The following is a 17,491-nucleotide window of genomic DNA, read 5'->3' as shown; positions in this document are numbered from 1 at the left end:
CGTTGTAAACAATGTTTTTAACATGGTCCTTACTACATATTCTAAGATATTTAACGGAATTTTATCGTCAAATGACCACACACATTCAAAGGTAAAAAGGATCCCTGAATAATAAAACAAGCCATTGTGTAAAAATAACAACATTCACGTACGTCGTTGAAATTTGAAAGCTATATTTATTTACAAAAATACAAAATTCTATTAGGATTGGGGAGGGGGGCAATCTTACTACCAATAAATAGGTTTAGCTTCTTTCATTTGATTTAATGATTTTTTGGACTGGAGGTATTTTATATAAACTATGTAATATTAGATTTTCAACCCCCATCCCCAGTAAAAACACACACATAAAAAAAAAATCAGTTAATAAGCGGTCCTTATACTAGTATTATAAGTGTTAAGCTTGACGGTGCATTTGCTTACATCTTGTCGAGTATTTTATGAAAAATGTCTCAGCCTCTGTCTCGAGCTCTGATGTGGTAACGGTCACAACTAGAGAACCAGTAGCCAAGACGACATTTACTTTTAACCATGTCAGGGCAATTCTGCAAACATTTCTGTGGTCAAAGTGAAAAATGATGACGACTTGACACATTTGCTGAAATATTAAGGGTAATCTCTTCCTTCTACGCGATGTATATTTCACATACAATGTAGGTGTCTGCGTTTATTTACTTAGTGACATCAGACAAGTCATGTCAAATGAAACGTAATTAACACAAGAATCCACTGACGCGTGACATCGACACAAATCTCATTAATTAATTTCCATTAAAACATGAAATAAATTAAGTGAAAAATATTTTACATTTCTTACCCTGAACTTTATACATGTAGCAGGAATATTTACCGGAAAATATCAACTCAAAAATTGTTTTTAAAGATTTTTAGCAATAACACCTAAAATTGTCAATTAAAAGTTAATTTGCAAAGTAGTTATTGTAAATTTAATGTTAAGTATACTTTTATTTTATACACAACAATGAATTATAAAAAAGAGGTAAGCACAAGATTTACGGTCCAATGATTAATTAACTTACTTGATTCACTCATTCAATTGATTCAAAAAGACCCGTTAAGGACGTTCGATCCTGAAATTTTGAGCGGATTTTGGTCATGTCGTTTATTTATAAAATTCTGCAATCATTTTTAAGTTCTAACATTAAATCTGAATAATACAATGCATCTACTGATCTATATTCAATGAAAAAACTGCGATTAAATTTTTCCCTTTTTAACTATAACAGTACTGTTAATTTTGTATTCCTATTTTTCAATGCTGGATGCACACAGAGCTGTTTTTTGCAGTGAAATGTGTTATGCTGGTTCTGAAATATCTATTAAATTATTTCTTATGAATTCCATCAAAAAAGTGTGACAAATATAGCAAACATATTCTGAAAATCCGGGGAAAAATTGAGCCAATTTTAACGTAAAATTGACACTTTTTAAGTAATATCTGAAAATTTACATCATATACCCCCACTTTTGATGTTCTTTTCTAAATATTCAAGATAACTTTGACCTATCTGCTTAAATTTAAAAAAAGTTTAAGACTTTAAAATAATTTGCTTGCTTATTAAATTTGCAATTCTTGAAAAATCACATTTTATTAGTGCAGAAAGGTCAAATAATTGATTATGCGAAGAAATTTGAAACCTTTTCTTAGTCACAATTTTAAAGTGTCTTCTTTTAAACAGACTTACAGTTCATTTTGTTTCAAGCTTTAATTGGATAAAAATATTTGAGGGAAACGTTGAAGATGTAATTTTTAATTAAGGTCAAGATCTAGTAAATGAAAGGTGCCTACAGGTTTATCAAATTTGAGAAATAAATTCTTTTATTGATGCTTTACAACTTTAGCTTGGTCAAATAAGGTGTTTCGGGGAATAATTTGTAGGTATACAAGATTAAAAACTGTATTTTAAACTGTCATTTTCAATGAAAAATTAAGAAAACCAGTCATGAATATGGGAGTTTTTTTCATATTCGACAGAGGAAATGTATCCAGATTGCCTACAGTCTCTCAGAAAACGCTAATTAGTATGTTCGTGGCCTCTTCTTTAAATCAATATCAAATTTAATATAGGTATCCGGTTTACTTTTCATATGATTTCAAATTAAATGTCATGAAAATACCATTTTTTCTACATAATTCTACTAAAGCCGTAAAGTACGGGAAAAAGAAAGTTGAAATTGATTATGACGTCATAATGGATCTAGCACCAAAAAATTAGTCTAAAGTTATTTACTAGATCTTGACCTTAAGACACAAATTTCAGTGCAAAAAGGTCATATCAAATGTACTGTAGCGCCAAAAGAAGCACATTGACCCCCATTTTTTGATTTGAATTTTAATTAAGCTATGTATGTAGAAACTCAAAATATAGTTGGCAAAAAAAGTTTAAGACTTTAGATATCAGGATTGAACGTCGTTAAGGCATCTGTGTTAGACTCCGGGTAATTGTTGAGTTGCGATTCATGGTCAGTACAGTTCAGCTATCACATCTCGCTTGAGCACAAAAATAAAATAAGATACTAGAAAAAATAAATCAAACTAAACTAAAGAAGATAAAAGTATCATACTTATAGGTCAATGTAATATATATTCATAATATTATTCCTAAAAATAACATCCAGAATGTTTCATGAAGTATTTTTTTTTTAATTTTGTTAAACTAAAGTATAGATTACATGCAGTAAAAACATTACAAACACACACACACACACACACACACAAATTCAAAGTCTTAATACATGTATCTATAATTGAAAACAATAAATTTTCTAAAACACATTTTTATTGATATATATATATTTTTAAATTTATAATATGTAGGGAACATAAATATCCAAGTAAACGTTCCAATGGAAAGAAATGTCGGTGGTTCTTGGCCGGCGTACGATGCATAAGCATGTAAGATTTTATCGTAAATAAAGGCAAAGATATACTTCTCTGGCAAATCAATTATTCAAGAATATTCAAAACAAGGATAAAATTCACAAGTGTGGATTTGACGATTATTTATTTCAGCCATTAAAGATTTAAAACACTACAACCTTTTAATTCTTTTTAGATATATTATTTCTTTAGGGGAACGTTGAAACAATTTATACTTATCCAAACACCCCCTCCCCCCCCCCAAAAAAAAAGAAAGAGAGGGAAAGAAAGGAATGAGAGATGGGGAGAGTGGGGAGAGAGAGAAGGGAGAGAGAAGGGAGAGAGAGAGAGGAATGAGAGTGGAGGAGAGAGAGGTGGGAGAATGAGGGGAGAGAGAGAGTGGAGAGAGAGGAATGAGAGTGGGAAGAGAGAGAGGAGTGAGATTGGGGAGAGAGAGAGAGGGAGTGAGAGTGTGGGGGAGAGAGAGAAGTGAGTGAGTGTGGGGAAGTGATAAAAGAGAGAGGGGAGAGTGAGTGTAAGTGTGGGGAGAGAAGTGTGAGTGTGGGAAAGAGAAAGCAGCAAGCTACATCTCACCCCACATCGGCAGAAATAATGTAGATATTGTGACTTTTAAAATCATGTATGAACCCTCTGGAATCCAAGATACAATGTAGTAACTGTCAGGTGCCCACTGAATGCTGACATAAAACGATACATAACTTCTATGCAGAAAACGTCCGAAAGGCAACATATTCTTGAGAAAGTGGAAATAAGTATTATAATATGAGAAAGTGGAAAAAAAGTATTGATAATATTAACATATTCAAAAGGATTTAAAGATCATTTTGGGAGGATTGAAAAGCTTTGTGGTCAGCTTTTAATGGAAAAACTGCCGTTTTCTTTCTAGTTCTTCACCACAAATATTTCTATGTTTAGTTCCATTGATCAGAGGAGCAGAAAGCCTTGCGTCGGTAAAGAATCTGTGATACTAGAATACTTGTCTCCTACAGCATGGTATGATTTATATGTAATATATCTTGTACATATCAAGCTCACCAAGACTTTTTTATTGTAATTACAAGATACCCGGTAAATTCAAAATTTACATGACACTAATCTAGAAATAAACAAGTTGATTTTGACTTAACAAGGAAGAATAACTCAAAAAAATTGTGTTCAACCAAATTTTTACTGGAAAAAAGTTTTAAATCAAGGATTGTTTGTACTTTTGTTGAATTCCCAATTTCACAAATTAAAAATGATTAAAAAAAAAAGAAATTTGAGGTTTAACCACGATATTGTGTTTCCCCTTAGACTGCTGATATTACTTTTAAAGAAAAATTTTCTATATTAGAACAATATATAAAACGTTTTGGAGAGTCTTGTTCAGGTATTGTTATTTACTTTTTGCTTTCCGACCAATTCATGTATACTTTCTCAGACGGACCTTCGTGAGATGAGACGATACTGTTATCATGGCTGAAACAGATGTAGATTTGCAAAAGGCTCTAGATGATTTTTATTTGTATTGTTCACAATGGAAACTCAATGTTAATGTTAGTAAGACAAAAATTCTAGTGTTTTCTAAAGGACCAATGTCAAAAAAGGTATTTTATTACAATAATAATGCAATTGAAAATATAAAAGAATTTAAGTATCTTGGGATAATATTTTCAAGCTCAGGCTCATTTTGTAAGGCCAAAAAAACATTTATGTGAACAAGCACAGAAAGCAATGTATGGTGTAATAAGAAATATAAGACAATTTAACTTACCAACTGAATGTCAGTTAGATCTTTTTGATGAAGTTGTTGTTCCAATTTTGACTTATGGCTGTGAAATTTGGGGTTATGAAAACCTTGACATCATTGATCATGTACATTTAAAATTTTTAAAACATATTTTTCATTTAAAGAGTAGTACGCCCTCGTATATGGTGTATGGGGAGACTGGGCGATTTCCATTGTATATTATTATTTTTACAAGAATGGTCCGTGTAACACTTAACAATTCAAATTTCTAAAACGGTTTAGAGATTTAGAATGTTAATATATTAGTTCAAATATCTAACTTTCAAAAACTCAAACTGATTAGGTATATTGAAATTTAATATTTTATTTCAAAAATCTAAAATGTCAAATTTCCAAACAGGTTTAACATTTTGTGTTTTTAGATTTTTACCTTAAATATTTAAAAATCAAATTTCCAAAAACAAATTTTGTATTTCAAACTTTTGAGTTTTTTATGTACCGTTTGTTTAGAAAGTTTACGCTTAACAATCTAAAATTCTTTAACATTTTCGTCTTTTGATTGTTTAAAATTTACTTCAAACTTCCAACTTTCAAACGCTTTAGATTTTTAGAAATTTAGAATTTTGATTAAAAAACTCAACTTTTAAATAAAGAAAACACGTTTGTACATTTGAGTTTTTAGAAGTTTACTTCAAATATCCAAAATATCAAATTCCATAACTGGTTTAAATTTTGGATATTTAAAGTAAAATTCTAAAAACTCAAAGTGTTAAGTTATTAGAAATTTACGGAAGCCCTGGAGGGACATTGACTTACTTGTTATGACTTATTTGTTATAACTTTTTTGTTTTGACTTATTTGTTGTGAATTTTTCGTTGCTAGTTAAAACTAAGTGTAAGAAAGCTACTGAAAACCTGTTGCTTGGCTTACTTTTATGATAAAAATGATATTTAGTTCTATTTTAACTGTGGTTTTTGATTAACAAATTGTAGTTTAACGTACATTGTAGTTGTGATTTCTAAAGTAAATATTCTTTTTGTTGTTATTACTTAATTATTTTCTAAAGTTATTACATAATTCTTATATGTAACTTCCAGTTTGCATGATGATTGACAAACTGACAATCACTACTATTTCATTTTGCCGTTAGTAATAAGTTCAAGGACTTTTTTCTGAAACTATACGTTGCCTTCATCTTTCACACCACTTTTTGTAAACTAAAATTGTCATAACAAATTCAAAATAACAAGAAATCAAAGTTAATTCATAAGAACTAAGTCAAAACACATAAGAACTAAGTCAAAACACATAAGAAATAAGTCAAAACACATAAGAAATAAGTCAATATCTATCAAGGGCGTCCGTAATTAACAGATAAAAAATTTAGTAATCACATCAGTTTTGTACGTTTAACTACAAAACTACAATAAATCGTTCTCAATAGCTTACCTACACTTAGTTAGAACTAACATAAGAAATCTCAAAACAAATAAGTCAAAACAAAAAAGTTATAACAAATAAGTCATAACAAGTAAGTCAATGTCCCTCCAGGGCTTCCGTAGAAATTGGAACATTTGAATCAAAATTCCAAATTTATAAAAATTTAAAACGTTTCAAAGTTGGATTTTAGAAGTTTGAAACCAATATCAAATAACCAAAAGACAAAACATATTACCGAACTTCAGATTGTTAAGTGTAAACTTTCTGAACAAACGGTAGACTAAAAACTCAAACGTTTAAAGTCCAAAAACCGTTTTCGGAAGTTTGAATTTTGAACATTTAAAGTAAAAATCTAAAATATTAAAATTCTAAAACCCGTTTGGAAATTTGAACATTTAGATTTTTAAAGTAAAATGTTAAATTTCAATATAACAAACCATTTTGAGTTTTTGAAAGTTAGATATTTGAACTAATGTATTAACATTCTAAAACTCTAAATCGTTTTAGAAATTTGAATTGTTAAGTGTTACACAGACCAAGAATGATCTCCTACTGGTTAAAATTGCTTACCCCGAATTCTTCAGAAAACAAAATAGTTTGTGTTTTGTATAAATATCTATGTTCTCAATATTTTCAAGGAGGTCCAAAAAAACCCATGGGTAGATTTCATTTATAAAATTTTAACCTCTTGTGGGTTCTCTGACATTTGGTATGAACGAAGTTCCATTGACAGAAATTGGATACTTGCAGCAGTGAAGCAAAGATTAAGAGATCAGTTTATTAAAAAATGGCATAGTGATATTAATAATTCATCAAAAGGTCAAATTTACAAAATTTTTAAGAATGATTTTGGATGTGAAAAATATCTAAGTATTTTGCCTAGTAAACTCCAAAAAATATTAATAAAATTTAGAACCTCAAACCACCACCTCCCAGTTGAAACTGGTAGATGGTCAAATATTCCATTAGATGAAAGAGTTTGTAAATTGTGTAATACAGGGCAAATTGCAGACGAATTTCATTTCATTTTAGAATGTAAAACACTGAATAGTATCAGAAAGAATCTTTTACAACCTAGATATTCTAAAACGCCAAATACACTTAAGTTTTGTGAAATTATGTCAACGACAAATTTAAAATCTTTAAAAAACCTTTGTATATTTATATCTAAAATAAACGACACCGTCTGTCCTCCATAATTTAAATGTTACCATATCCTCTGTTCTTTTTTTTTTTTTTAATTCTTTTTTCATTGTATGTTTATTGCTACATGTATACTTTGCACATATGTTATGCCTCTCATTTATGCTATTGTATCATAATTATATTTATCATTTTTCTTACAATTATGACGACTAATTTATATATTGTACCTCATATACCACTGATGTTGGTGTGAGTGAAATAAATGAACTTGAACTTGAGATGCCAGTAATTCGCTATTTACATCGATGTAAATTTGTACATCATTACCAAAGTTTTGTGTAATTAACAGAATATCTTGAAAATATTTTTTATTCAAAACAATATGAAAATATGTAGGAAAAATTCGTGAAAATTTTGAGTACAAAATTGAAATGTCATTTTTATCAGCAGCTTGTTTCTCAAAACTGTATGAACGGCTGCGTTTTATTTCCGGTTGCGGTTGTTATAAATATTAGATCTATATTTATATAATAGTGTTGCATTATGCATGTACTATGCCTAAATAGTAGGCAGGGTTTGACACATGGTGCACGAGCCGGAGGCGAGTGCACTATGTGTCAAACCCTGCCTACTATTTAGGCATAGTACATGCATAATGCAACACTATTGTTATTATTATGCTGACTGTTGTAATTATCTATGCGGCAATCTGTTTGACTTTTTCCTGAAAATATCGGTGCTTACACATGCAGCGCACTTGCAAGAACTCATTCAAAATCTTCATGCTAAAATTGTTTGCATGCTTATTTATTTTGGTTACTAGTATTTTCTCTAAATAAGTCGGGATTTTCTGTCCCAAAGCAACTCATCTTTATTTTCTGTTTTGTTAGTACATGTAAGCCTTATTTGTTTGCAGACGTCGATTCTCATTGATAATTTTCTTTTACATCCTTTAATCAAGCGTCATATAAAAAAGCGTTTTAATGACCCTATGAAATCAGTTCCTCTAACGATCTGTATGCAATTAGTTTGAAAGTTTGTTGTACACATTAATCTAAAGTTCCTTAGAATAATATAACTGTTTTCAAATAATATTTGTCTATTTTCTCCTTCTTGTGTCAATTGTTTAAGTTAAGTTTATATATTTGATAAAATTCTACCAATCAGTGATCGTCTCTGTGGCGTAATCGATAAGGCATCGAACTGACAATCTCATGGTCGTCAGTTCGATCCCCGGCGTGTGCATGGAAGAATTTTATTCAGTAAATAAAGCCGTGCACTATTTCGGCATAGTATGCTTACGCTATATAAATCCTTAGACCACTATGCGAGAATAGTAGGGTATGGGTTATATAGAGACAAACTGACAGGAAGCATAATAATGAACTTTAGGGCCGTTTACTGATTATGTATTAGTAGTGTTGGCAAATCGGACGATTTTTAGTAACCGGTTACTCGCTTCATCTTCCGATCGAGTACCCGGTTACTCGGATGATTTTTCCTAAAAGTATCCACATCTTTTATTTTAAATTATCTTATGCTTTACTTATCGATAGTAGTAATACACAAATATACTGTGTATATGGACATCATATTTACAATACACACAAACGATATTGTCAACGAATTTTAGATTAAAGAAAATAAGGAATTTGACACACGAAGAAGACAAATAAAGACACGATCAATCACCGTCTCACAATAGCTTTCCTTATGCTTTACTTTTCAGTCTCTGAAATATGTCGCTATCAAGGAGAATAATAATTATCTACATACTCCGTAATTAATACTTAATTTGTTGAGATTTTGAATCAACTGTTCTTTGAATTCTTACAACTCCAAGCTTAATTTGTCTGTGGCGGCATTTGATTAAATTATCAAATGAGGTAATCATAACTCAGGCCTTCAAAAGTTGTATACCCCAAGCAATCAAAGCTACTAATTATATAAACTGTGAAAACTAATCAAAACAATTTGATCCACTACAACCATGTATTAGATCAAGTCTAACGGTCCCTAAAATTATGATAACGTGTAAGTATATACATTCATAAATAATAAAACAATCAATTTATATGCATTTACTATGTAGATTTTTTTTTCATGCGAGTAACCGAATAGCAGTTTTACTAACCGATACTCGCATCGTTCGACGGTTAACCGGTTAACCGGGTACTCGTTGCCAACACTATGTATTAGTAATCAAGTATTCTGTTGGTGGTTCTTTGGTGTAAAAAGAATGCAGAGTTTGAAAGCAAATTAAAGATTCTTTTTAAAAATGTACCTTTTCGACCATGATTGATGTGTTTCCTGGAAAGAAAGATCCCTAGATGCTTTCCAGGAAGAGGTGACTAATGACCAAAACACGTCTTCACCTTTGACCATTCCACGCTGTTAATTTGTTAAAAAAGTTACACATTATCCTCATACATTGTGTCTTTTAAAAAAGTAACAGTTTTTTTTTGGGGGGGAGGGGTAGGAAGTTCTTCAATGAGATATAGTACCGAAGGAGAAATTTGATATAATTTTGATACTTACCCGTTTTCAAGTATTATATGTAAATAAGTCTTGTTTTACATTTTTTTCCAGCAGCACTATATAGTACTAGTATATATAAATAAGTCTTCTTTTACATTTTTGCAGCAGCAGTATTTCTTATTTACCCCTTACACTTTGTATGTGTACCAAACGACTCACTTCGTGTATGAAGTTATTCATAAAATTAGAAGGTTACATTACGTTGTGCACAAGAGCTGTGAGTAAAACTGATGTGGAATATGGAAATAACGAACAGTAATTTAGCTCGAAACCATACAAACCGCGGGAACAGAGCAAATACGAACCTCAACAACATCAGAAAAGCGGATGAGGTGCCAGGGAGTATTAAGCATCCCCTTTTCGATCGTTTGCACCCTTCTCGTACTCCTTGTCATGATCGGACAGACAGATAAATACATATTCGTTAATATGTTTGTGTGCGCTTACAATAAGAAAGAAAAACCTCAGTTAGCATCAGTGTTACGATAGGTTGTATCTGTTGACAAGGTCATTATGTCGCTCTTTAAACTTGGCTGTTGATGATATCATCGTTCCGTCAAATTGTTTGTCAATAGCTTGCCCCCTTTACAAATTGTTCCTACATAGAGCATTTCCTTGTGTATCGAATCAGCTGGGGGGCATAAACCCATAGGCATGAGATAAGGGTAAATTACTGAGTAAATTTAAAAGGAAAGTTAAAAAACACAATTTTTAAGTCACCATGTATATCATAAAGATTTTTCTAAGATTACCAATAAACGAAAAGGATGTGCACGACATTGCCATGTCTTTAATTTCAAGTTTACTGGGATGTAGAGAGTCGACATTGAATCTAAGTAACTATTGTCCTTTGCGAAAACATCGTCGTAATCTACACAAAAATTTATAATTCGTGTATCCCATACTAAACAGAAGGATTTAGAAAGAATAAAGGTATTTTCGTAAAAGTTTTTGAAGTTATATTGCATATTTTAAAGGATAATAAACCAAACAAATTGGAATTGATTGCACAAAGTTTGTCGCTGTGTTGTGGCAACCTATTGACTTCTAAAAGTTTGTAAAGTTTCTCATGATTAAAGTTGTATGGAGAAATAGTTTTAATACTTTGAATGTTTGTACATGTTAAGTGTCTGGTGTCGGTTTCAAAGCTAATTTTACTTCTCTCTTTCGTCTCAGAGAAGTTTCCAATTCAATAAATCTTTTTTTTTTTAAAGAGCTTAATTAAACTTAATTTTTTTGTGAAGAATCAATCTGAAAATATCAGGTACCCGAGACCAAACAGTATATACATGCATTTACTTAACAGTTTTAAAACCTTTAGAAAATAAAAATAGAAAAGTAACCGGGCAGATATAGTGGTTTCTGTCATAATCCAACTTCATACTTTTTTTGAAAAAGGGAAGAAAGACAAATGACAAGGAGCGTGAAGCCTAAATACATGTAACTTATAAAAATAAAGTCGAGAAAATGTCGAGTAGAACGCTTCATTTACTAGCGTTGTATTCCATCAAATGTAGGAGCTGTATCAAAATTAATAAATTCAAACAGCTACATGTACACAAGTAAGCTTTTAATAACATACATTATATAATAAACTTTGTAATATGCTGCATGCAGAATATGTTTGCTACACAAAATCACAGTATACAAAATACGAAATAAAGTTCTAATATAAAAATAATGGACGGTTTATCAACAAAATTATCACAGCTGAATAGGAAATGCACAACTCAGGTCAGAAAATATGAGGACATCAGTTTTGTCACGTAATACGTATACATTTATAATTGCTTCTTCTTTCATATATTGAAAATAAATATTGCTCTTGTATTTGGTCTAGGTTGTAATAAATATATGTCTATTTTTATTGATATGCAGTAAACAAAGGCGAAAACGCATCCGGTGTTAATTCTTTGTTGTCGCGATGGCGTTCGAACACTATATTTGCCAGCTCATCGCGTCCCATGTCTCTTAGTGCATTAGTTAAGGAATTGACAGCGCCATCTTTCTTGTCTTTGCACATGCGTTTCCAGTATAAGAGGATTTTATATGTGACGTCAGACATGCTTAAACCGTTTGAAATGGCATCGAAACCGAGGCCAGTTATGGTGCTATCTGGGAGGTCAAGATGAACTGCTAAAGTCAGGCCTTCGGGAACCAGTTTCGATAGATTGCGCAGGCTCTTTCCGGAAATGACTTTTGACTCTCTTTCAACTGTAAAAAAAATATTTATATACTAGAAAACTAAAGATGACGTTCAAAATATTTTATATATCTATATTATCTAATTAATTTCAAATGAAAATCAGACATACAATTGCATTTGATTATTGTTATTATTTACCAAAATATGTTTGAGATATTAGGACAATAGTCGGAACATTAAGTAACCCTTGAAGATCGAGAGCATGCATCTAGGTACCACCAACTATAACACGTTTCTCTAAAAATATTTCCAATTCAATATCTAGCAGGTACTGTAACTTAATATGAAAGGGATGCATTAGCTAAAAGCCTTTACCCACAATTCAATTTTTTTTTCATGCATTATTGATAAAATTTTATTGGCGTTTTTACTTTACAGTAAATAAACTAAAATGTATGAAAAAAATATTTGCAGATAACCATGCAATGTTGTTCATGCAAATGAGATTCCAACAAAAATAAATTAAAAGCAATGATTCTCTTCTTGCAAAAAGAATGATGAAATTTTTACCTCTTGCTGTGAACCAAAAGTAGACAAAATCGTTAATATTACATTACAAACTTCTCTTTTTTCTTTCAATAAATCTATTCATTTTAGAAAAGACAGGTGACAGATGAAAAGTGCATTTAATAAAAATTTAAGATATATTTTTGTGATTAGAGCTGAAATACTAGTATTTCATATTCAGTGTTCAGATAGTGCTTACTTATGATTGGTTTTCGACTTGTTTTCATCAGCCGTTCCATGACGCTGGGCGGAAGAGGTTTGAATTTTGGAATCGTCGGAACTTCCGTTTTCTCCTCCTTGAACACAGGTGTGTTCAGTATGTCGAAATTGACTTTCTCCTTTTTAGGCTCTGGTTCTTCCGGGACGAACTCCGGTTTGAAATATGCTTTCACCGTTTCCTCGTCAATTTCAATCCTAATGGAACAAGTACAGTTGTCTCTGAGATTTTTGTCTTCAATCCCGACAGGATCGAGGTTTATTGCACCAGTGATTGCGCGTTCATCGTTAGTTTTCGGTTCTATCACAAACTGTCGGTAACTTTCCGGTAAATACCGGAAATAGTGAAGTTCTCTGTTTTCCGAGTAGTTACTTTCGGAACTCACTTTTATATCATCTCCCACCGTAAAATCCCATTTCATTCCATCTATAATTTCACAGGTAGGTGGGACTTGTATCTGTCTTGTTGGCTGTTGAAATTTCTGCGATCGTCTAAACGGATTGGATGGTTCGTCTTTCTTGACTATGTCTTTCACAACGTGTTTGAATCCCTTTTCACTCATCTCCTTGACGCGACTTTCGAGCTTTATTAATGGCATGCACTCCAAAACCATGAACCAAAATTTTTCCTGAAGGTTTAAGAAGGCTACAATTTCGCCCTTTTCCCGATTGCTCCGATTCTCTAGAACTGTTGCTGCTGGAGGTAGTCGCTTTTGTCTTTCTGGTTTCGACTGCATGACGCAAAATCTAATTAAAAAAAAATCATTTTTCTCACATTGTATTTTCAATTTCGGAATTCCATCTAAAGACAAGTTTATAAAAAAGCATAAATCAGTTCCTTAAAATGTTATGGCATGCTTGCTAATTGAAATTTGTAAAGCGGTGGTGGGGTTTAACAAATAATTGATACATGTAATTTACATGCTTACATTTGCAGAACTTATTCTATTCCTGATAAAATTCTGCGTCAATATTATTACATTTCCCTTTACATATTTCTCTCAAACAGCTATAACCTACTTTGAAAGAGATTTTGTATCAAACGTCACGGTAGTCCTGGTGAATTTGTATTTAGATTCGACCAATTCCCAGCCATTTTCCGTTTTCTGTAGTACAGCAATATCTTCACTGCGTTCATCCTCCACCTCAACACCAGTAGGAAGAGGGAGTTTTACGGACACTGCTCGCTTGAAAACACAGGGGGCGCTTGGGATGAGATCTATAAACTCTGTGGCCAAAACGAGGTCCGCTGTTTCTCCTGGACTTAGCTCTTTTGCAAGTTGGAGTTTATCACTTGGAATGGGGGAAATCTAAAAAAAAAAAATTAGATTCTTTGTTAATAGATTGTCATACTACTTTTCTAGTATATTATCCAGAAAAAAAGGTCAAAGGTTAAAGCAGTAGAGTTATGTAACTGACTAAAATATTCTGATTTGTTTTTTCCCAATTCATATACATTTTACTAGTTTTTACTTTTAAGTGTGCGTGTTTGCATTCACCTGAATTGCACATTGGAATGGTTTATCGTACGCTTTCTTTGGAAATCGCACGCTGATGTAGCGACTTATGTGTGCGTTATACAAGCATCCTTGAGGCGTGACGTCAAACAGTTCTTTTTTAGGGGTAAAGGTCACGATGAATATTCCTAATCGGTCCACCTCTAGTTCTACTGAAGAGTCACCCTACAAAATCAATCATACCCTTAATAAAAATAAATCTTTTATTATATGATGAGCATGTAATATAAACAATATTCCTTAAAATCTAAAAACAATTCAAGTTTGGCATTTTTAAATTGTCGTTTTAAAGTAAAAGAATACTAGTAAATTTTTTCTAGTTTTAAAGGTGTGATACATCTTCCAAAATCAAATTTTGTGTAACAAGTCAATTTTTTTTTCAATGAAGTCAGGTGAACTTGTGGTAAAAACAAATAAGACACAAGTACATTTCAATGGGGAGGTAGAATTTATCAATAAGCTGAGTGTTTACCATTCAAGTTTACAATACCCGGGAATGTTTGCATACTCTTCAATGCTCTATGGGACATTTAATTCAAATTTAATAATCCCAGCACTTCAACTTTGTTGATATGTTTCTAAAAGGACTATATGTACACAACGTTCCTATTTTTGAAGTAGTGGAAAAGTCAAAAAACTTTGAAAATGAAAGGACAATCCCCACCCGGACAATGCCTTGCTATCAAATAACGATTAAGAGGGTTTGTCCCTAGTAATGATATCCGTTTTTTTTTCAAATACCCCTCTGGTATTCTTCCCAACTTTAGAGTAAATACTTTGAATACACTACAAATATGGTTTTTAAGCTTATAGAAACACCAATTTTATAAACAGACATTTTGCTTTTGTAAAAAGGTTCAAAGGGTTTAAACTGATCAAACAACAATGACAAATTTAAGTATGTATAGCCTTAATAATTAGAAATGTAAGTAGGTGTAAACCATATTGGCAAGTAAGCAAAATTAGTAATTGGGACAAATTTATCAAAGAAGGTTGAAAGTTCAAGTGAACTTATCGACACTGGAATATTGAGCCAGAAACTGTATATCATGCAAATTCAACGGATGCCAGGGGAATTGTGAATTGCAAAGGAGACTTTTGTGGGGAATAAATAGGAGCTAGAGCATAAAGCATAAAAAGTATCATTAAACATTTGCTGGCAAAAAAAATTATTGTCATGTTTCTTGCTTGAAGATAACATCCTAAAACACATTTAAAGATAACTTGCCTTTTTTAGAAACCCAACATCCACCCATTCACTTTCGTCGCTCCATTGCCCTTTGACGTTAATTTCATTGTGCTCAGTGTCAATTTGATAGTATGGAATTTGCACGATGACCGTTTTCTTCAGCGGATGCATGGTTGATTGCAGCGTATAAATTTCGCTTGTAATATGCTCGTAAGATGGCAGGGTGGGGTAATACTTCCATCTTAAAGAGGGAGATGCCACTTGACATGAAATTGTGTCCTTTTTACCAAACAACCCGTCTGGCAAAATCAGTTTCCCACCGAGCGGAAGTCCAAAATTCCCACCTTTTTTGCCCGGTGAGTATGTCACTTTGAGGCTGCAAATTAAAGTAAAAAAGAAACATAAAAAAATTCGTACGTGTTCTTAATAACAAAATTCTTTTTCCACATTTTCTCGTTTTGAAGATCATTAAAAAAAACCTCTTTCCTTGATTTTAACTAAACATATCTGATTACAAAAATATCACAGAAATAAGAATTCGAAGGAAAAAAAATAATCGTAAACGCACTGTGCGTCGTCGTCCATAAAGTCGTTGTTTGTTCCTATGGCAACGCTACACGAATTAGAAATTTCTTTGTTCTTCATACTTCCGCCACTTTCCGACCTGAAATTGCGATGAAAAAACAATAAATGGCATGGTAATAACAAAACTGGTTATTTCCAGTAGGAAAAAAGGCACAACTTCGGTTAATAGTACTGGTTTCTCTTATCGTGTTTTATGTTCTCCTAACCATTCATATCCATTACTTGGTTTCTTTATGTTCTTTATATTCTTCATGATAAATGTAAGAAAATTGCGTAGAATGAACATGCACAGCGCTAAATGATGTAGCACCCAAGACTTTTACATCTAAATATTTGTCAATACATTAACAATTAAGTTGGTAACTAAAAATCGTGCCAGCATCCACCCTAAATATCCACACACATTTAAATTGCTGGTGCCATCAATACTCCTATAACACAAAATGATCGATGCAAAGAAATTTTTAAATAAAAATCAAACGTCAGCAAGTAAACTGTCACCGTACAGGTTACATCAGATAAACTACTGTGGAGTGATACGACAAAAAGCAATCGAAATCAAAAAAAAGTGTTTTGTTTTTTCAGACAGATGTCAGACACAGTTCACCAAAAAACTAACAACCATGAAACACCTTCTTACCGTGTTACCGGCGAGCGCCGAGATTTCTTAGAGGAAACCATTTTTCTTTCAAAGATTAAAGATTAACCTAAGATATTAGTATTTTGTGAGTTATAACGGACATATCATAAAATAAAAACAAAAATGAGACTAGAAATTAACATCTCTAAAAAGAATCCATTTCACTACCGCTAATACACATAGTTCTCTTCTGACAGTATTATTGCCGGAAGTAATAAAGAGCTATATAGGTAGAAAAATTTGCAGTTAACTTACAAAGATAAAAATGACAAAGTTAGATCGAACAAAATATAACAGAAGTCTCTAATTGAGTAATTGAATTAAAACTCAAGAAAAACAGACCGAAAGATTCAAAACTACGTTTAAGACTACATCTTTTGGTTTCTACAGTATTCTTTGACCTTACATTGAATCTGAGACGGTGCTCTCAGAATCGATGTCAAATTTGGGCAAGGGTATGATGAAAACACTCTTTGTTTTTGCTTGTAGTCTCATTTTAATTTAATCTATAGGGAAAAAATGCAACGTAATATAAATTTTAAAAAGCTGTAAAATATACAAAATAAAGCGCACTGTGTAACTAACAACAAAAGTTTATTTAATCGATCACTTAAACAACTGTTCAAATATGATGAATAAAATTGCTTCTATTTGTGGATACATTTTATCATTAAAATACACAATTCAAATAGTTAAAAGTTTAAATCGCTATTCATTTCAACATGAGTTTTTAAATGCCACACTGGTTCATTTTGAATTGAAAAAGTATTTTAAAAAATCGTTTAAACATCACGGGAGAGTGATATTATCTATAATAATTACATCAATTTTTCAATCGAAGACAAATATTCGCTCTTTATCTAAATATTATAATAT

At 31.8% G+C, this 17,491-nt stretch overlaps 1 protein-coding gene across 7 annotated transcripts in view; it reads right to left on the bottom strand.

The window, feature by feature from the left end:
* Positions 1–11,304: 11,304 nt before the first annotated feature.
* The window catches only part of LOC134272084 (uncharacterized), a 32,300-nt gene continuing 26,113 nt past the window's right edge, over positions 11,305–17,491 (bottom strand). For 5 of the 7 annotated variants that reach the window (XM_062754318.1, XM_062754323.1, XM_062754322.1 and 2 more), the window contains exons 2-7: positions 15,959–16,054; positions 15,430–15,766; positions 14,184–14,366; positions 13,705–13,994; positions 12,668–13,431; positions 11,305–11,969 (exon numbers count right to left, since the gene is read on the bottom strand). In XM_062754318.1, coding sequence (XP_062610302.1) covers positions 11,620–11,969; positions 12,668–13,431; positions 13,705–13,994; positions 14,184–14,366; positions 15,430–15,766; positions 15,959–16,054 — 2,020 coding nt within the window. In that variant the 3' untranslated portion in view covers positions 11,305–11,619. Of the gene's footprint in view, positions 11,970–12,667; positions 13,432–13,704; positions 13,995–14,183; positions 14,367–15,429; positions 15,767–15,958; positions 16,055–16,615; positions 16,659–17,021; positions 17,116–17,491 lie in introns of those variants that run through there. The other 2 variants (XM_062754319.1, XM_062754321.1) reach the window with 2 other exon arrangements.

Source organism: Saccostrea cucullata, unplaced genomic scaffold (genome assembly GCF_032062105.1).
Source record: "Saccostrea cucullata isolate Sc308-1 unplaced genomic scaffold, CSIRO_AGI_Scuc_v1 ctg2232, whole genome shotgun sequence".
Lineage (NCBI taxonomy): Eukaryota > Metazoa > Mollusca > Bivalvia > Ostreida > Ostreidae > Saccostrea > Saccostrea cuccullata.
The sequence above is the reverse complement of the archived record's forward strand: the minus strand, read 5'-3'. Positions and strand labels throughout refer to the sequence as shown.